Here is a 21,867-nt window from a genome sequence, read left to right as displayed (position 1 = left end):
GTTCAGGAAGGACAGGTAAGGGGGGGAAAGGTGGAGGAGTTACATAGTATGTAAGAGAGCGGTATGATTGCTCAGTGCTCCAGTTTGAAACTGGAGAAAAGCCTGTTGAGAGTCTTTGGATTAAGTTTAGTGGTGAGAACAAAAAGGGTGATGTTGTGGTAGGCATGTGCTATAGACCACCAGATCAGAAGGATGAGGTAGACGAGGCTTTCTTCGGACAACTAACTGAAGTCTCCAGATCACAGGCCCTGGTTCTAATGGGGGACTTCAATCACCCTGACATTGGCTGGGAGAGCAATACAGCAGTGCACAGACAATCCAGGAAGTTTTTGGAGAGGGTTGGGGACAATTTCCTGATACAAGTGCTGGAGGAACTGTCTAGGGGCTGTGCTCCTCTTGACCTGCTGCTTACAAATGGGGAAGAATTGGTAGGAGAAGTAGAAGTGGGTGGCAACCTAGGCAGCAGTGACCATGAGATGGTTGAGTTCAGGATCCTGAAGAAAGGAGAGTAGCAAAATATGGACCCTGGACTTCGGAAAAGCAGACTTAGACTCCCTTAGGGAACTGATGGGCAGGATCCCCAGGGAGGCTAATATGAGGGGGCAAGGAGTCTAGGATTGCTGGCTGTATTTTAAAGAAGCCTTATGGAGGGCACAGGGACAAACCATCCCGATGTGCAGAAAGAATAGCAAATGTGGCAGGCGACCAGTCTGGCTTAACAATGAAATCTTCAGTGAGCTTAAATTCAAAAAGGAAGCTTACAAGAAGTGGAAATTTGGACAGATGACTAGGGAGGAGTATAAAAATATTGCTAGAGCATGTAGGGGTGTAATCAGGAAGGCCAAGGCACAACTGGAGTTTCAGCTAGCAAGGGATGTGAAGGGTAAAAAGAAGGGTTTCTACAGGTATGTTAGCAACAAGAAGAAGGTCAGGGAATGTGTGGGACCCTAACTGAATTGGGAGGCAACCTAGTGACAGATGATGTGGAAAAAGCTGAAGTTCTCAATGATTTTTTTGCCTCGGTCTTCACAGACAAGGGCAGCTCCCAGACTGCTGCACTGGGCAACACAGCATGGGGAGTAGGTGAGCAGCCCTCAGTGGTAATAGAACAGGTTAAAGACTATTTAGAAAATCGGGACGTGCACAAGTCCATGGGTCCAGATCTAATGCATCCAAGGGTGCTGAGGGATTTGGCTCATGTGATTGCAGAGCCATTATCTTTGAAAATATGTGGTGATTGGGGTAGGTCCCAGACGATTGGAAAAAGGCAAATATAGTGCCCATATTTAAAAAGAGAACCCAGGGAACTACAGAACATTTAGCCTCACTTCAGTCCCCGGCAAAATCATGGAGCAGGTCCTCAAGGAATCCATTTTGAAGAGGAGGTGATCAGGAATAGTCAACATGGATTTACCAAGGGCAAGTCATGACCCACCTGATTGCCTTCTGTGATGAGATAATGGGCACTGTGATATGGGGAAAGCGGTAGATGTGATATAGCTTGACTTTAGCAAAGCTTTTGATACGGTCTCCCACAGTATTCTTGCCAGCAAGTTAAAAAAAGTATGGATTGAATGAATGGACTATAAGGTGGCTAGAAAGCTGGCTATATTGTCGCGCTCAACGGGTAGTGATCAATGGCTCCATGTCTAGTTGGCAGCCAGTATCAAGCGGAGTGCCCCAGGAGTTGGTCCTGGGGCTGGTTTTGTTCAACATCTATAGGATTCATACAAGGTTCGTGCGCTTGGCAACATTCAGAGAACACCCAGAGTGTTGTGCTGGACCTGTGCACACACAGCTCCTCTCAAGGGCATCAACCTTGGAATCTCGCCCAGATGACATGAACTGTAGGAAGCCTCTCAGGACTGGGCTCAAGGCCTGAGAGCAAGGAATGCGGTAGATAGAAATTAGTAAATAAGAATGTTAAACAAAGCCAGTGTATTCCTTTTATCTGTTGGAGAATGTAATGCGCGGGGGGGGAGAAAAGAATAAAGGAGAGGGTGGAAAGCTGACAGGCAGCAGCCCGTTAGCAGACCAGCTCGCTTGCTCACTAAAAGCTGTGTTCCGTCTTGTCATTGAACCGCCACAAACATCTTTATTAATTATCTGGATGATGGGATGAATTGCACCCACAGCAAGTTTGCAGATGACACTAAACTGGGGGGAGAGGTAGATATGCTGGAGGGCAGGGATAGGGTGCAGAGTGACCTAGACAAATTGGAGGATTGGGCCAAAAGAAATCTGATGAGGTTCAACAAGGACAAGTGCAGAGTTCTGCACTTTGGAAGGAAGAATCCCATGCACCACTACAGGCTGGGGACTGACTGGCTAAGCAGCAGTTCTGCAGAAAAGGACCTGAGGATTACAGTGGATGAGAAACTGGATATGAGTCAGCAGTGTGCCCTTGTTGCCAAGAAGGCCAATGGCATATTGGGCTGTATTAGTAGGAGCATTGCCAGCAGATTGAGGGAAGAGATTATTCCTCTCTATTCAGCACTGGTGAGGCCACACCTGGAGTATTGCGTCCAGTTTTGGTCCCCCCCACTACAGAAGGGATGTGGACAAATTGGAGAGAGTCCAGCAGAGGGCAACGAAAATGATCGAGGGCTGGGGCACATGACTTAGAGGAGAGGCTGAGGGAACTGGGCTTATTTAGTCTGCAGAAGAGAAGATTGAGGGGGGATTTGATAGCAGCCTTCAATTACCTGAATGGGGGTTCCAAAGAGGATGGAGCTAGGCTGTTCTCAGTGGTGGCAGATGACAGAACAAGGAGCAGTGGTTTCAAGCTGCAGTGGGGGAGGTTTAGGTTGGATATTAGGAAACACTATTTCACCAGGAGGGTGGTGAAGCAATGGAATGGTTTACCTAGGGAGGTGGTGGAATCTCCATCCTTAAAGGTTTTTAAGGCCCGGCTTGACAAAGCCTTGGCTGGGATGATTTAGTTGGGGATTGGTCCTGCTTTGATCAGGGGGTTGGACTAGATGACCTCCTGAGGTCTCTTCCAACCCTAAGATTCTATGATTCTAAGCTGTTCCCAAAAGAACAGTGCACACACCAGCTTGTTTGTTTGGCTCAGCTGAGAATCAGCTCCAATATAAGATCACAGCCCTGAGATACAGAGTGAAAACAATCATAAGTTTATTATCAAAAGCTAAGATTTAAGAGATGGTTATATGTGTGCATATATATATATATATATAACCATTTCCATTATAATCGTTCCATATATAACCATTCCGTTATATATAACCATTTCCATGTTGGTTGGAGATGCTGGGAGATTGTTTTAGGTGTGATAAACTACTTCAGACAAGGCTTTTAGCCTGTTAAAGTTCAGTTTAGATTCTAAGCAACATGTTATTTTATTTATATATAAAATTATAACATGTTTCCTAGAATCTAAACTGAATTTACTGAACTGACAGCGGATAGGGGACTTAATTAGCCTGTGCCTCAGTTTCTCCAGCCAAAAAACACGGATAATAATAATACTTGCCAGCCTCACAGGAGTTGTGTAAATTCATTGGTTTTGGTTAGGTGCTTTGAGGTCATCAGATGGAAAGTACTTCGAAGTGCAATTTTGCCGAGTAGTTTTTACAATTCCAAAATTTTTATGCTTCATTCATGCAGTAGGCACTGCTAGTGGATCACAGGAGAATTTAAATTTGGGAGAAGGAGGGGAACAGGGACCCACCAGGCCCGCCCCCATCATCACTTTTCAAAGTAGGAGGTGGGAGGGTTAGACAAAGCTGCAGGTAGGCCAGCCAGCCTTATGCTATGTGTGCAGTCAGTCAATGTGCTGCAGGGAGGGCTGGATCACTGTGGCAGCAGGCACCCTATGCTGTCCTGTCCTCAGGGCCAGTACCAGCCATAGGTGCCGACTCCATGGGTGCTCCGGGGCTGGAGCACCCACAGAGGAAAAATTGGTGGGTGCTCTGCACTCTCCAGCAGCTCCCTGCCCCGCCCCAGCTCACCTCCGCCTCCGCTCCACCTCCTCCCCTGCGCATGCCACGGCTCCACTTCTCCCCCTACTTTCCAGTGCTTGGCGCCGCAAAACAGCTGTTTCATGGCGGCAAGTGCTGGGAGGGAGGGGGGGAGAAGGGGGAATGCAGCATGCTCGGGGAAGAGGCAGGGCCGGGGCAGGGATTTGGGGAAGGTGTCCCATAGGGGCAGGGAGGGGCGGGGACTTTGGGGAAGGGGTTGGAATGGGGGCAGGGCAGGGGTGGAATGGGGCAGAGGGGAGTTGAGCACCCACCGGCACCAGGAAAAGGTGGGTGGCTGAGGCTGAGCAATAAATGGCTGGGAGGAATGGATGCCCCTCTACCTGGGCCAGAGCCCTTCAGAGCATTCTCACAGGTAAGCAATGGGCTGGGGACAATTATGTTTTTTACTTGTTCAAATTCTGCAGTGGTCAGGGGGAGCACTCTACTGGGGCCGGGGGGACAAAGAACTTGAGAGGCGGGAGCCTGGCAGGAGAGGAATATGGAGGGAAGGAAGCAGGGGCAGAGGGAGGAGGGACATGGTGGCAGGAAGGAGAGGAGGCATTGCGGACCTACGCAAAAGAATTTGCCAAGAATGTTTTCATTAATCAAGAACGAAAGTCAGAGGTTCGAAGACAATCAGATACTGTCATAATTCCGACCATAAACGGTGCCGGCTAGCGATTTGGTGGCATCATTCCCATGACCCGCCGGGCAGCTTATTTTCATGGCGGAGGGCAACGAAAATTATTAGGGGGCTGGGGCACATGACTTATGAAGAGAGGCTGAGGGAACTGCGGTTATTTAGTCTGCAGAAGAGAAGAGTGAGGGGGGATTTGATAGCAGCCTTCAACTACCTGAAGGGGGGTTCCAAAGAGGATGGAGTTAGGCTGTTCTCAGTGGTGGCAGATAACAGAACAAGAAGCAATGGTCTCAAGTTGTAGTGGGGGAGGTCTAGGTTGGATATTAGGAAAAGGCTATTTCACTAGGAGGGTAGTAAAGCACTGGAATGGGTTACCTAGGGAGGTGGTGGAATCTTCATCCTTAGAGGTTTTTAAGGCCCAGCTTGAGAAAGCCCTGGCTGGCATGATTTTGTTGGAGATTAGGTCCTGCTTTGAGCAGGGGGTTGGACTAGATGACCTCCTGAGGTCTCTTCCAACCCTAATATTCTATGATTCTATATCTCACAGTGCCTAGGTGATCACTCTAGCCAGCAGCTCTGCTGCCAGGTAAACAGACATCCACCCCTCCCGCCATAAAGCCCTGGGAACTTTGAAACTCCCCTCCCTATTTTCTTAGCAAGTGCTCACTTATCTGGCCAGGTGACAACACCAGCTCCACCAATCATAGGATCCCCTGCTTGGAGCAATGCTGAGCTACTGGAGCTTATCAGTGTTTGGAGAGAGGAGGCTGTGCAGGGACCCAGGATGCCCCTCAATCACCCCCAACCCCTTCCCACAAGACCCATCGTCAAACTGGAGAGAGCTGCACTGTGGGATAGCTGCCATAGAGCGCTTCTCCCATCGGTGATGGAAGTGATGCTAATGTAAACACTCTCTGATGCCTGAGGAATTAAGTGAGTACACAAGCCAGTGCTTTACTTTCACCTGTTCCTTATCACCGGTGAAACTTACAGCGCAAAAACTCTGTAAGTGTAGACATAGCCTCTCAGGTTGGAGTGCCTATGTCCCAGTTTTGGCTCCACTCTGATCCACAAAACTCCTGACAAACCCTGTAGGTGCCTAAACTCACTCAGTGCCTAAGTTTTCAGAGTAAAAGTTCCTTGGGCATCTATGTTCCTGCCTCTGGGCACACACACTGCTGCCTCCTTCTAGGCATCCAGATGTCTCTGTCCCACCTAAGCCCCAGTGTGATTCACAAACCAGGAAAAGATAGGTGTTTGACCACCTAAATCACCTGAAGGTCCTGATCTGGTAAGAAGCCTCTAAGCATGTCTACCGGATTGGGTCCCATTCAAAATCTGGCTGAAGAAGGAGGTGGCAGTGCCCACCTTATAACTTTTAGCCCAGAAGTTAGCACATGGACCTGGGATTTGGGAGACCTAGGTTTAATTCCCCCCTCTCTGCCAGAAAGGGGAAATGGATTTTAACAGCGGTCTGCCACCTCTCAGAAGAGTGCTCTAGGCTAGCCATTTAGCTGTATTATATTCTGTTGTAGGGCTCCCTTGATCTTTCCTGTTGCATCTGTTGCACTCTGGATAAATAAGAGTGACTGGAACAGTTACTGGATCCAGATGGGTGGCCTAACCACTGAACTACAGAGTCATTCCCATTTTCTCTCTCTGGCCCAGTGACAGTTTAAGTATCTACCCACAGTGGAATACTCCTGCAGGGGTGGGAGTGGGGGAGGAGAAGAGAGAGATGTTTCTATTATTGCATTTTCACCTTGTAAATGCACCTTGGGGGCAAAATCCTACTCTCACTGGTATAGATCTAAAGTAACTCCAGTGTAGGCAATGGAGCTACAGTGGAGTAAACCTGACGTAAGATGTGCAATCACTTCACCTCTCTACAGCTCAGCTTACTGATTTGTAAAATGAGTAGAAATAAGTTCCCCAAAACTTCATTAATGAAGAGTTAAGCTTACTCCATGGTGCCTCATGACTAACCAGAATGTGGACAGTGGTTAAATCTAAGCCTCTGGAAAACGGAAAATGAAGACGTAAGGTACATGCCACGCCTACCACACAACCTTAACTTAGACCCCCTTTTTCCCAGCTGACAATAGCCACTGGGAATGATTCAATAAGGGTGGTGGCAGAACAAAGAGAGATGATGAAAAACTAAAAGAATGGGCAGGTGAGGCAGGTGTCCTGTGAATTGTATGTGATCATGTAATTAAGACTGTATCACAATGCATATGCAAAAGGGAGCTGAATGGAGGTTTCATGAGCAACCTGGCATTTCCTAACTTGTGAGTGGTTGACTTGGCAACCGTAACAACCTTTTAATGTAGTTTTTTTGTATGTAATTCTAGATATGATGAGTGACTATAGATATATAGACCCACATCCTGGCTCTTGCACTGGCCCCTTTGTCACTCTCCACAAGTGCAAAATGGGTGGAAAACTGGTTTCAAGAGCCAACTGGGGATTTGACCCGTGTAGGAGAATGGCAGTAGCACGAATTTGGTGTTGCTGACTTACACTGGGGGGCAGGACTGGGTGATGTAAGGGCTGTGTTTGGGGTGTGAGGGAATGTGGCCAGAGCACTCCATTTACCTATGGGAGGCATACTGACCATTCCAGCTAGTCATAGTTTAGAAAAAAGAAAAGGAGTACTTGTGGCACCTTAGAGACTAACCAATTTATTTGAGCAAATAAATTGGTTAGTCTCTAAGGTGTCACAAGTACTCCTTTTCTTTTTGCAAATACAGACTAACACGGCTGTTACTCTGAAACCTGTCATAGTTTAGAGTAACCTGTCCCAAGAATAAGGGGATGGAAAGGTTGCATAGAGTCATCTTTACTCCATATCTTCTCAGTGCGCCAAGAAGAGCTCTGGTGCACCTCAGAATCCAGCCCATAAAGCCAATTCTGATTTCATTCACACCATTTACACCAGTGTAAAACTGATCAGAATCAGACCCGTGAATTCAGTCTATCTATATCGCTATTTCCCTCTCTCTTTAAAACTTTATCTGTCTTTGATGTCTTTTCATATAGTTAATGATTTGGCAATTCTATAATGTTTGTTGCTGCACTTCATGTATAAAACATCCTTTGCAGACATACAAAGCTTGGAAAATCCATCTGGGGGAAGCTGTGTTTTTTTTTTTTTTAAAGAAAATCACATTTTTTTCTTGCCAAGCTGGAGCTTTATTGAAACTTAATGTTACTTGAAAATATGCCCTCTCCTGCTTTGGTGTGACATCAAAGAAAGAATGGGCATCATTAAAAGTGGTGAATCTTAAGGATACTCTTCTTTGTTTGCCACCCCACGCCCGCCCACCGTTGCTCAGCAGGTATTGACAAACTCATTTCTTTAAATTACAACATTCTGCTCTTCCCTCGCATTCCCAGTTACAGAATCACACACCACTGTCTCCATAGCTCACAAATATTCCATGCAAAATAATACCAATAATTAATCATTGCAGTAAAATGACAAATTTCTCTCAGCATTTCCTGTTTTTCATAGAATCATAGGAAGGGAACTTGAGAGGTCATCTAGTCCAGTCCCCTGCACTCATGGCCGAACTAAGTATTATCTAGACCATCCCTGACAGGTGTTTGTCTGACCTGCTCTTAAAAATCTCCAAGGATGGCGAGTCCAAAACCTCCCTAGGCAATTTATTCAAGTGCTTAACCACCCTGACAGTTAGGAAGTTTTTCCTAATGTCCAGCCTAAACCTCCCTTGCTGCAATTTCAGCCCATTCCTTCTTGTCCTATCCTCAGAGGTTAAGAAAAACATTTTTTCTCCCTCCTCCTTGTAACAACCTTTTATGTGCTTGAAAACTGTTATCATGTCCCCCTCAGTCTTCCCTTTTCCAGACTAAACAAAGCCATTTTTTTTCAATCTTCCCTCATAGGTCATGTTTTCTATACCTTTAATCATTTTTGTTGCTCTTCTCTGGACTCTCTCCAATTTGTCCACATCCTTCCTGAAATGTGGTGCCCAGAACTGGACACAATACTCCAGTTGAGGCCTAATCAGCACGGAGTAGAGCAGAAAAATTACGTCTCATGTCTTGCTTACAACACTCCTGCTAATACATCCCAGAAGGATGTTCACTTTTTTTTGCAACAGCGTTACACAGTTGACTCATATTTAGCTTGTGGTCCACTGTGACCCCCAGATCCCTTTCTGCAATTCTCCTTCCTAGGCAGTCATTTCCCATTTTGTATGTGTGCAAATGATTGTTCCTTCCTAAGTGGAGTACTTTGCATTTGTCCTTATTGAATTTCATCCTATTTACTTCAGACCATTTCTCCAGTTTGTCCAGATCATTTTGAATTTTAATCCTATCCTCCAAAGCACTTGAAACCCCTCCCAGCTTGGTATCATCCACAAATTTTATAAGTGTACTCTCTGTGCCATTATCTAAATAGCTGATGAAGATATTGAACAGAACCAGACCCAGAACTGATCCCTGCGGCACCCCACTGATTATGTCCTTCCAGCATGACTGTGAACCACTGATATCTACTCTCTGGGAACTGTTTTCTAAACAGTTTTGAACCCACCTTATAGTAGCTCCATCTAGGTTGCACTTTCCTAGTTTGTTTATGAGACGGTCAAGCGAGACAGTATCAAAAGCTTTACTAAAGTCAAGATATACCACATCTACCGCTTCCCCCCATCCACAAAGCTTTTTAGCCTGTCAAAGAAAGCTATCAGGTTGGTTTGACATGATTTGTTCTTGACAAATCCATGCTGACTGTTACTTATCACCTTATTATCTTCTAAGTGTTTGCAAATTGATTGCTTAATTATTTGCTCCATTATCTTTCTGGGTACAGAAGTTAAGCGGACTGGTCTGTAATTCCCAGGTTGTCCTTATTTCCCTTTTTATAGATGGGCATTATATTGCCCTTTTCCAGTCTTCTGGAATCTCTCCCATCTTCCATGACTTTTCAAATATAATTGCAAATGGCTCAGATATCTCCTCAGTCAGCTCCTTGAGTATTCTATGAGACATTTCATCAGGCCCTGGTGACTTGAAGACATCTTATTTGTCTAAGTAATTTTTAACTTGTTCTTTCCCTATTTTAGCCTCTTCTGATCCTACATCATTTTCACTGGTATTCTCTATGTTAGATGTCCAATGACCACCAACCTTATTGGTGAAAACCTAAACAAATAAATCATTAAGCACCCCTCTGCCATTTCCACATTTTCTGTAATTGTTTCCCCCCCATTGAGTAATTGGCCTCCCCATCCTTGGCCTTCCTCTTGCTTATAACGTATTTGTAGAATGTTTTCTTGTTAGCCTGTATGTCTCTAGCTAGTTTGATCTTGTTTTGTGCCTTCTGCCACTCCTTCACGTTGATTTTAGATTTCTTATACACTGTAGGGCTCCACTAGGCTAGTGGAAGTAGCAGCAGCCTCTCTGCTGAATGGGAAGATAGTGGGTGAGTGGCAGTGCTATTTTCATTACCGTAGGGATTTCCTTGCTAAATTTCAAAGCTTTGTCAAACAGCCTACTGCTGCTGGGCTACTTTTGTACTGTATGACAGACAAGTGAAAATGAATAAGGAAATGACTCAGAAAATGATCCACACATCCAGTACTAGCAATACTAGAAGAAAGCAAGAGAGAGAGGCATGAATGAGATGTCTGAATTAAAGCTGGTCACACAATGGAAACATACAAATATATAAATACATGTTTGCCTGTGCTATGCAGGAGATCAGGCCAGTTAGGCCCAGTCTAGTGCTTAGGGCAACATGGACTCCGTCAGCCCTGGGGATCTCCGGAAGGAATCCCTTCTGTGGGTCTTGGGTGCATAGGGGAACAAGTTCTCTGCTGCACAGCTTTTGGGGGTGCAAAACTTGTCCCACAGGTTCCTGTGGTGGACTTCAAAGAGAAACTGCAGAGCTACAATTCATTTGCAAACTTAATACCATTACTTTGGGCTTGAATAGGGACTGGAAGTGGCTGGCTCACTACAAAAGCAATTTTCCCTCTCTTGGTATTGACACCTCCTCATCAATTATTGGGAGTGGACCACATCCACCCTGACTGAATTGGCCTTATCAACACTGGTTCTCCACTTGTAAGGTAACTCCCTTCTCTTTATGTGCCTATATTTATGCCTGTATCTGTAATTTTCACTCTATGCATCTGAAGAAGTGGGTTTTTTACTCACAAAAGCTTATGCCCAAATAGTCTTTAAGGTGCCACCGGACTCCTCGTTGTTGTTGTTTTTTTTTCGGGGCGGAAGGTTGTGTGTATGTGCTCTACAGCTCCAGTGGGGGGTGGGGAGGGGGTTGTGTGTATGTGTGGGAAGCCATAGTCCTCCCTGTTCCCTTTGGGGCATTATAAACCCTGTGTTTCGCTGCGTACAGGGGCCTGATATTCAAAAGAGCTCAGTACTGAACAGCCTCCAGTTAGGCACCTAAGCAGAGTGGTCAGATTTTCAGAAATGCTCAGCACTCACAATTATTCTCAGTGGGAATGGAAGGCTGCTGAGCATTTCTGGTGCCTAAATGGGGGCTCAGTTCTTCTGAAAGTCCAGACACTCATACAGAGAACTGCTGGGTGCCAAGCTCTTTTGAAAATCTGGCCTTTGATTGTGCTGTTCAGAGGGAGACTCCTAAGAAGCTGAAACTGTGACCGTCGTCTAATAATCTAAATGAATTACTCACATTGTGGATTGTGCATATAGAATTTACCCTTGTTGACTTCTCAGTATATTACATGGCTTGTTGTGGATCTACCGCTCAGTGAATAGTCAGACTACAATTGTACCTATTAAAATACCCTTGCATGTCTTGACACTGGGAGCAGAGGCCTCCCTGTGCAATACAATCCTACAAAATGCATTAGCAAACAGATGAAGGAAGAACCTAAGCCACCAGCGTGGAAGGGCTAAGACATGAAATGTAAAATTTCACACTTCGTATGAAAAAGGTCAGTGCCTGTATAAAGCATTAGGTTGCAGGTACAATTCTATAACGTGCTGAGTGCCCTAAGCTACCATTGTCTTCAGTGGCAGTTGAGGGCACTCAGCACTTCACAGGACCAGGCCTTTGGAAAGTAATTACGCATCACAGTAAAACTGAATTGAACTGTGGCACTAATGAGATTATTCTCTCCGAGTGAGTCTGAGAGAACACAATTAAATTGTTACATGGCTTTGAGAAAGAAACCCTTAGGTTGCTGTTTATAAAATAGAAGATAATAAGGTGATAAGTAACAGTCAGCATGGATTTGTCAAGAACAAATCATGTCAAACCAACCTGACAGCTTTCTTTGACAGGCTAAAAAGCTTTGTGGATGGGGGGAAGCGGTAGATGTGGTATATCTTGACTTTAGTAAAGCTTTTGATACTGTCTCGCTCAAATAATAATAGTGACATTTCAGCAAACACTTAGAAGATAATAAGGTTTATAAAATAGGAAAGAATGCAGGATTATTTTACATTAGGTAGTTTAAGTGTTAAAACATCGTACAAAACTTTAATCCTTAATGCAGAACATCATGTCCCATTTTTATGACTTGTTTTCAGAATGGCAGTTTAATTAACAACTAATGAATGTATCTCCTGTCTTTGCATGTGTTTCCCTCTAAACAACCAAGCTAATACTGTAAACACTGCTATTTGATTATAGAAATAATTGCTTTTACAAACCCTGGCCTCCAGTTAGTTAAACACAATGGCTGATATCACACACATAAACACAGGAAATCTGGCCTTACTGTGCTTATAGTGAGGTGTTCCAGTTTTGGAATAACAGGCTTGGGGTTTAATAATCAGATAATTATTTAAAGAGGCTAGAATAGCTCCACTGTATTGCTAAATTATGGCATGAGTAGCAATGCATAAGCCTTTGCTAATCCTGAATTATCTTTGGACTATATTATTGTCAGCATATTGATGTGCAATTGTGAAGACATTAATGAGAATTGCCTATGGTATGAATCTATCGTACCATTGTAATTCACTAAACTGAAACACATTACACTTCTGTTGAGGTAAACATCAACATGTATTGGTCTGTGAGGCAAGCATTGAATTTACTATTGAAGCCCTGCTTTATAAAAACATCTGTTCTGATGTAAATGGTTTAGAATCCTAATAATGTTTTGGCCAAATGCCAGGGAGTTTTAATAACCTAATCAAATGGCCAAGTATCATAGTCCTTTGACCAGCTGATTAAAAGTGTCAGTCATTTGGCCAAATGGCTAGTTTGAGAGATTGGCTTTAGTGGGAGTTTTGTGTAAGTAAGGACTCAGCAAGGACTTCAGGATTTGCCCCCATGAAGCTTTGATTGCTGTCCTGAGCAAGATGGAGCTGTGGTATTCCTTTCAATCAAAATCCTTTGCCTGATGTTAATCCTCCACTGATAATGTTCATTCTTCATGGAGATGGCTATAAAAGGGACATAATTTCTGCAGATATTTTAATGAAAAATTAATCTTGCTTTTTCATTGACATTTTGATTAACAAATTCAACATTTTTCTACCAGCTCTATCACAGATTGAAAAATGGGATATATATTTATTTTGTAAAAATTTCCAAGGCTTTTTTATTAAGTTAGAAATTTCAACGCAATGTATTCTTAAAATTGAAAATTTTGAATTTCATGACCCCACATACCCTACCCCCCAAGTGTTGCCTCCAGCTTCTGCCCAGCGGGTGGGAGGTCCAGGGCATGAGCCCAACAGGGTATACCTGCCAGGGATCAGGGCTTCAGCAGGAGCAGGGCTGGAGCCCCACAGGGCTGAAGCCCGAGCCCCGGCAGGTGCAGCTCTCAAACTGTTGAAGATTAGCCTATGTGGCTCAGATGGTCAATAAGTTTGGCCACCCCTGCTCTGTGTGGCCTAGCTGCCACTTGAGCAGACAGAGTACTACACTGCATGGGTGCAGGTTACACAAACACTTAGTCAAGTGAGTAGTCCATAAAAAGTCAAAGAGATCATTCACATAAGTATGTTATTAAAAGTTTGCAAGATTGGCTCCATTGTCTCTCATAGGCTAAAGCTGCTGAACACCTTGCAGGATTGGGCCCTTAGATTATAAGTATTTAATATTTCATTTTTTTAACAAAAGCACTAGACCTGAATTCTCTCTCTCACTCAGTTTAACATGCATGGTCCAGAATCTGATCTCTGCTACACAAATGTAAATCCAGTGAATTCAATGGAAATCACAATCTGGTTCAGTTTGATGCCACTGATACCAAGGTATTTACTTCTGATTCACAACTGTGTAGGTGAGAGAAAAAGCAGGCCCTTTGTCCTAGATGAAACATTTTCTCCTATTCTGATCATCGGTGGTGCTATCATGTAAAACAACTGGTTCCTTAGCTATATTTTTAGCTATATTTATTGATTCTATTTGGCTGCAGCTCCATTGACTCCGCTTTGCCATATAGTCAGCTGCTTGCCTGCTCTTTTGTTGTTTCTAGCTACAGCTCTATCGACACTCAGCTGCCAAGATCTCAGCTATTATATAGGGCTCCTCATTAGCGGTCTGATTTTAAGCCTATGGAAGCCAATTGAAAGATTCCTATTGATTTCAATGGGCTTTAGGTCAGGTCCTAGGTGCTTTTCTCTATTATTTTACTGTCCCTTTGGCCTTCCTTGCTTTTCCTTCTCCCCTGCTGAGTTTTATTGAAACCAGACCAACTTTAGGAGTTTGAAGGCTACTTTAGGGATATTCCACCTCTAGATCCAGTGTGTGTTCTGATACAGCCCAAACTTCCCAGTTAATGTGTCTCTAACTATGATAGAAGATGCCTTGTTCTCTCAGTTTTATCTGATGTATCATTTCTCAGGTTGCCCCTTCATTGCTTATCCTGGAGTCACTCTAATATAATGTGTTTTCTTTATCTGTTTTGCATTCACTCTCTTCTGCCCCTATGTACAATCAACAAGTCTGACCAACCACACTTGCAGCATCTTGGCTGTGCGTGGCCTCACACATGGAGTGCCTGGTAACCGGTACCACATCATTCAGTCAAAATGATGTTAGCTCCAAGTTCAGAGAAAAAGCCAAGATCTAAAACAATGTGGTATTGGGAACAGTACCTTTAGGGGCTGAGTTTCTTTGACAGAGTGATGTGAAGCTTTTGTTATGCACAGAACAGCTGGAACTGGACACAGAATAAAGAAGAGCTCTTGAAAGTACCTTCTGCACTAAATGAGCACTGAACACCACATGGTATCAGGAGTAAAAAGTAATTAAGAAAATACCCCAAGTGGAGGAATGGAACAGTTAACAGCCTCACCAGAACTGAAACTCTAGAAATGGGGGAAATATTGTCAAAATAATAAAGGCTACGGTATCAGACTCTGATTCACATTTAGCACTGTAAAAGTACAGAGCACCACCAGTGACGCCTGTGTTGTCACACGCTGACATTTTGTGCAATAGACAACAAGAATATCTGCACTGTCAGACACTGATGTCAGAGTCAGTGGGGACTTGCAGCTGTATAAAGGGACAGATATACAAAAACAAAAAAAGAAGTCATGAAAATTATGTTGCGCATCTTTACGATAGGAAACAATGCTTGCAAAAAGCAGTGGTGTCAAAAGAGGCTGCATGAGGTTGTCATCCCAGATGGACATATGCTATGGAGGAATAGGTGACAGCTTCTCCAAATCCCAGAAGGGAGGGAGATAAAGGGCACTGAGCCTGCCAGTTTGCCCAAAAGGGTCTCAGGCGGTTAAGTGCTATTAAAGTTTGGCTTGGAAGGGAAGAGGTGGTATAGGGGACTGTGCCTTTAAGAGCTGAGCTTCCCACACAGAGAGTCTGGCCTGTGTGCTGTGAAGAAATTTAAATATATTTCTTACCATTGTGAAGACATCAAAATATATTATACCTCCCTTGAGAATGAATGTCTCTACTGTAGAGTAAGCAAAATCCCAAATTTTGTTTGTGTTCCAGATCTGTGTAAAGAGAGGATAATTGCACAAGTGATATGGAACCTTAGTGCAAAGCAAAAACACTCAGATCTCAGATAAGAACTTATAGCAGTTACCTATGCATAAATAATGTGTAAGCATCCTGCTAAAGGACAAGACACCATAATCACTCATCTGCAAAGTCATGAAGTTACTTTATGTTTACTATCTCATAAAGAGTACACTCCCCCAAATGAAAAGAGCAAAATAGAACAAAAAACAGAGAGCAAAAACGCTCCCAGAAAAGTTTGATGCTGCTGTGAATTGGTCCCTATACTTCCACATTTAGGCCCAGCTCCTGCAAACACTTATGCATATGAATAATCCCAGGATAAATAAATACATGTGATTTATCTGTATAGTTATTCCCATGCATGTGTGTTTGCAGGACTGGGACTAAATGGGATATATTGCTCTGTGCCTTTTGCAACACACTCATTACAATTTCCTATCCACTTCTCACCATTGCAAATGATTCACCAAGCAATTGTAGCATCTAGTGCAGAGGTGGGCAAACTGTGGCTTGCAGGACCATCCTGCCTGGACCTTGAGCTCCCGGCCGGGGAGGCTAGCCCCAGGTGCCTCCCCCACTGTCCCCCCTCCCCCACAGCCTCAGCTCGCCCTGCTGCCAGTGCTCTGGGTGGTGGGGCTGCAAGCTCTTGCCGGGCGGTGTGGCTGCGAGAGCCGCCAGCCTGCCCCGTGCTCTAAACTGCGTGGCAGCGTGGCTGGCTCCAACCAGGCCATGCAGCTGCCAGTTCTGGTGCTCTGAGCAGCATGGTAAGGGGGCAGGGAGCAGGGGGTGGTTGGATAGGCATGGGAGTCCCTGGGGGGCCTGTCAGGGGGTGGGGGTGTGGATAGGGGTCGGGGCAGTCAGGGAGTAGGGTGGGTTGGATAGGGGGTGGAGTCCTGGGGGTGGTGGTTGGGGTGGAGGGTCTCAGGAGGGGGTGGTCAGGGGACAAAGAGCAGGGGGGTTGGATGGGTGGGGGGTTTTGAGGGGGGCAGTCAGGGGGCAAGAAGTGGGAGGGGGCAGAGAGGAGGCAGGGGCCAGGCTGTTTGGGGAGGCACAGCCTTCCCTACCCGGCCCTCCATAGAGTTTCAGAATGCTGATGTGGCCCTCAGGCCAAAAAGTTTGCGCACCCCTGATCTAGTGAGACTTAATGGATAAGAGAGGATATAAATCTTGTTGTGAAGAAATTATCAGGGAAAGAATCCACCAGCTTTGGGAAAGTCTTGATCTTAAAGATGGTAGCCACAAACTAAACTAAGTGATGTGCCATTTTCTTGGGTTTAACCTAGAGTACTCCAGGAAATGTAGATTGATCACAAACATTAATGTGCATTGAAGGGAATAAAATGTTCATCTAATTAATTAACCATTAAGCTATTAGCAGACTCTTCAAAAAGAACCTTTCTTGTGATAAATTAAAACATTTCCTCAAATAAATCTACGAACTCGTTTTACTTTACATTTTTAATCATTTACATAGTTGTATAAACCAAATCACATCATTTAAATTATTTTGTTTATATGTTCAACTAAACGGGCCCCGGACTTACTGTTCTGCTTGGTAGGCAGCTCAATCCAGTGGCTCGGGGCACTGGATATCAGGAAGAGAAATGGAAGAAGAAGCCTGCACGTTTCGCCTGACTGAAAGCATTCCCCCTTCCTCCGCGAGGTGTTTTGCGTCTCCTCCTTTCGGTGGCTACTTGAGACTACGCCCAGGGCGGCTCGGAGGGCCGCTGACTGGAGCAATCCCCCAAACACCTGCAGCGTTGGCAGAGCCGCCTCTCGGAGCCCATAGAACAAACAGCGCAGGCCCCTCGGCTGGCGGGCGGGCAGAGCCACCATTTTCCACCCTCCTCCGATCAGGCGTTTTGCATTTTGTTGGGTGTCAGCGGATCTGCCTCAAAATATCCCGTCCATGAGCGAGGAGAACACGGGGGCATTAGCCCCACGCTGAAGCGCGCGTGTCTGAGCCGCCGCGGCCCCGCTAGAGCTGGCGGCGGCGGCGCTGCGCTCCCCAGGGTGCGGGTGCAGGGCAGCGCGCCAGCTCCCTTTGCCTGCTCTCAAGGGTCGCCTCTTCCCCCCCCCCCCCGACTGTCTGTGAAATATGCCGCCCCACGGCTCTTGTAGACGCTGTAAATAGCCCTTTGGACTAACCCCGCGGCTTCCGAGGATCAGTGCACGGAGCCAGAGCGAAAAGTGCCATTAGATGCGGTTAGTTCAGGGACTTTGGGGGGATGAGGGGCCGGGAACTGTCTGGCTGAATACTGTGATTTACAATGAATTTTAACACCAAGGCTTTTACGCTGACTTCAGGTGCAGACAGAAATCGAGTCCAACAGGGGATTCCTAGAATGAGTCAGGCAAAAAAGTAGAAGTCACGCGTATCCAGATTGAAATTTGCCTCCCTGGTGAATTGCATGGCTGTCTACGGATGCATTTTTGCAACGAACCATCCAGTTTGAAGTATACACCAGTGCGCGCAGAGGAAGTAACTTGGGTATACATCCAGTGCTTTGTTACAAAATAAGCCTTAAACCGTTTGGGATTCTATACGAAAAAACTTGTCGAGCCCTTTTCGCGAGCAGAGAGGCACGTTTGAATGTAGATATGTTATAACCCAGAGCAGTTACGGTCTGCAGAAAGGTGTGACTGCATTTTCACCCAACGAAATGAAAGCAAAAAAATCTGAGCAAATGCAGAGGACCAGTGCGCATGATGGAACAACGAAGCTGAAAGCCAGACTCATGGTGTTTTGCCAAATCTTGAGCTCCGACAGAATCAAGATGGCTTTAAACGCAGCTGATCCCTAACTACCGACACTGGTCTCAGGGGATACTTATGGATGCCTGTAAGCATGATGCAGCGACTTGTATATGGAAATATGGACTCACAGTGGATGCAGAGAATACTTTTTAAGACGCGGAATTTAAGGGATCTGTTACCCGGGCAAATTCCCCAGAACTTTGCAAATAAAACCTTAAGATATTAGCGTGATATAAGTAGTATTATTTGGCGAACCCCAGCTATTCCATTGAATACGTCATGACCAAACAGTTGTTAATTGGAATGAGAGAACATTGGACCCCATTCACCCTGGCTACCAAAAATCAGCGCTCCTGAAATCAATAACTTTCCCCTAAAGAGGACGCCAGACAGACGGTGTCTGTCAGCGGGTGGCAGGCTGGATACAAAGAATATGGTCACAGGGGGGATGGGGATGCGGAGTAAAGCCGTTTCCCAGAAACCAATGGCCACTGCAGTTCAGAACTCAGTGGAGAGCTCAAAGGAAAAAGGAACTTCAGACGTGGCTCCAAGGAAAGCTAAAGCCAAGGTGGGGATTGTCCACAGGACCCTCTGGGCTTCAGGCTAGTTGTATTCTCCTGCAGCTTCAGCCACTGAAATCAGTATGGCAGTTCAGGGCTCCCCGCTGGCTCTTGCTAAGTATGACTGAGAAAAGAAGCACCTGCAATGAACCAGCTACGATCTTAACTCGGGATTCCATGAATTTAACAGTAGCCCAATGCCAGTGTCTTCGAGGAGGTGTTGGTCACTGTCCGCCGGCTCGGGGGTGCTGAAATTTGGATGATGTCTAGCCGGAGATCGCAGGGCTGCTGCTGCTTGTCCCATTTCAACAAGGACAATGGCAGATTCCTCCTCTTAGCGGCCCTGATCGCAGTTTATCTGGCAGCTGGAGCTACAGTGTTCTCAGCCCTCGAGAGGCCGTCCGAAGTCGAGGCTCAGCATCGCTGGAACAGGACCCTCCAAAACTTCAGCCAAATATTCAACATCAGTACGCCTGAGCTAAGGGACTTCCTGCGGAGTTATGAAGCAGCCATGGCCGCGGGCATCCGGGCAGATGCCGTAAGACCAAGATGGGACTTCACTGGGGCTTTCTATTTTGTGGGGACAGTAGTGTCAACTATAGGTAAGTCTCTCTCACTCGCTCACACACACACACACAAACACACACGATCTGCAATACACTGACTTCCTAAAAATAACGAGTCAGCATTCTTCATCTCATCAGTCCATCGTGAATTTTGAAACCTTTCTTTCTAGTGGAAACCTCTTTGCTTCAAAGGGGCCCAACCTGTGGAACTGAATAGCAGGAATGAATGAATGCTAATGCATTGTGTGTTAAAATAGTACAGTTCCCATTATAAAAAATAGATTGTAAAAGTTACTTTGAAATGTTTTAAACTTGTCCACACACCCACCCTTCTGCTTTTGTTGTATTTTGAATAATGGTGAAGTAGTGACGCAAGGATAGTTACGTTCCATCTTTCCTTTGTAATGAGATGCTTTTTGTCTTTTCCAGAGGGAAAGAAATACAAGTGGAGTAAGATACACATTAAAAATTCGTAAAAAAAATACGATTATGCTTCAAAGAGCTAAATTGTGTTGCTATGGTGATTAAAGTTTTGAAATGACATTAAAATCTCCCCTTACAAAGCTGTATCAAGTTGCTATAGCAACTGGAGTTAGCGAGTGGTTTAAAAGTGAGGATGCCACCTATAGGATTGCATTCATGTTTCCATTCCAGGTTACTGATCACAACCCAAATCTTGTACAGCACCAGTGAAGAAATTAATCACCAATTTCATGCTTCACACCGTTTTACTTTGTACTTGGCTAAATTTTTTGTAAATAGAAGGTTATTCACGATAGCTTCTTTCAGTCTTCATTACCACTTGTAATTTAAGACTAGTTTCTGCCACACCCACTTACTCTGAATAATACTTTACTTTGGTAGTAGGTCCATTGCAATCAATAGGACTAACTGCATAGTAACAAGCTATTCCAGTGGTTTTCAACCTTTTTTCATTTGCACACCCCTAAAAAAATTTCAAATGGAAATGTTTGGAAATCTTAGACAGTCTGCAGACCCCCAGAGGTCCATGGACAACAGGTTGCAGAATCTGTCCCTTAGCACATTTGCACTTGTTGAATATTTCCTTCGTCACCCTCCCCACCAGAAATCAACATGTATAATATTATAATCTAATATACTTTCTCTTTAGTTTCCTCTCTGTGCGAAGTCAACAGTAGAGATCAAGAATTTTGTTTTAAATTGTAAGGCAAATACTACCAGTTTGAAGCTTTTTGGAGATTTCTCAATTTCAAGCATTTTTTAGCTTTTGGAGATTTACCAGTCCCTTCATTTTATTTATAAATTGATGGGATTTTTACTCACTGTGCACCTAAAGTCTCCACTGCAATGCTTCTTAATAGCAAAATAATGTAGGGTGAATACATGGAAAGGTTTTTATGTTCATTTGTGGCGAAGTTCACAAGGGGGACTTAGGCATTGGAATGCACAGTATTTCAACACCTAACATTTAGGTGCCTTGCTGCCTAGTGGAATTCACAACCCCAAGTTACGGATCCAGGCTCCCTATACAATGCATATGACAGTTAGGCACTGTCGTGGGGTGCTCTACTCACACCTGGGTGGAACCTACTCTGGTGATTCTGGGGATTAGCTCTACCCAGTTCAGTGTCCCCTTTCTTCTCATTCCCCATTGAAGGTCTCCTCCTGCTCATAGGATCATGATACAGCTGCTTCATGACTTGGCCCTCCAGCCAGGTCACACTGCAGTTTCTCCTTCCAGGGGAGTCTTTCAAAGTCCTTCTGCACCAGCAGTGTCGAGCAGTCCTCATGCCTACCACCCTGACTACATCATTCCTGCAATGACTCAGGCAGCCTTTCCCTTCATTGCCCTTAGCAATACCACTTAGTGGATAGCAGGGGAACCCAGGCCTACCCTCTACTCTGGGTTCCAGTCCAGGGCCCTACCGCAAGCTAAGTTCTGCAGCTACATCTACTTTACTGCTATCACCCTGGACTACTTCCTACCATGTGTCTCTAAGCTTTTCATTCTCCAGTCTTCCTAGTCAGACCCCTCGCTGTTACGCCTATTAGATAAACCCTTCCTCCAAGGTTCCTCTACCTTTTCTCAGGGGTTCCTATCTTCCCTTCCTTCTACCTTAACTCAGGGATTGCAGGACCTCCTTGTCAACCTGCTCCTAGCCCTGGCCAAAGTAGCCATCTATAAGGCCAGGGAGAGGAAGTTGGCTGAGTGGGTTTCCTACAACTGTGGGGCCTATTTCTGATCCTGCCTTCGCTCACGTATCTGGCCAGAGTTCCTCTGGGCAGCATCCACTGGCTCCCTTGACACCTTCGAGGAGCAGTGGGCACTGTTCGGGGTTCTCTGCTCGGTGTCCCCCTCAGGTTCCCTTTGTTTGACCCTTTAACCTTCACACCTGCCCCTGTTACATTT

The 21,867-nt window shown here is 45.1% G+C and overlaps 1 protein-coding gene and 1 long non-coding RNA gene across 2 annotated transcripts in view; one reads left to right on the top strand and one right to left on the bottom strand.

The window, feature by feature from the left end:
* The window catches only part of LOC141985372 (uncharacterized), an 85,978-nt gene extending 68,351 nt beyond the window's left edge, over positions 1–17,627 (bottom strand). Inside the window, exons 1-2 of the long non-coding RNA XR_012638920.1 lie at positions 17,137–17,627; positions 15,469–15,564 (exon numbers count right to left, since the gene is read on the bottom strand). This is a non-coding gene — a long non-coding RNA (uncharacterized LOC141985372). The remainder of the gene's footprint in view (positions 1–15,468; positions 15,565–17,136) is intronic.
* Positions 17,628–17,760: 133 nt separating this feature from the next.
* KCNK12 (potassium two pore domain channel subfamily K member 12) overlaps positions 17,761–21,867 on the top strand; it is a 72,798-nt gene continuing 68,691 nt past the window's right edge. The window contains exon 1 of the mRNA XM_074949397.1: positions 17,761–19,511. Coding sequence (XP_074805498.1) covers positions 19,169–19,511 — 343 coding nt within the window. The 5' untranslated portion in view covers positions 17,761–19,168. The remainder of the gene's footprint in view (positions 19,512–21,867) is intronic.

The sequence above is a fragment of the Natator depressus genome, chromosome 3 (assembly GCF_965152275.1).
Source record: "Natator depressus isolate rNatDep1 chromosome 3, rNatDep2.hap1, whole genome shotgun sequence".
NCBI lineage: Eukaryota > Metazoa > Chordata > Testudines > Cheloniidae > Natator > Natator depressus.
Note: the sequence above shows the minus strand (reverse complement) of the source record. Positions and strands in the feature narration are given on the sequence as shown.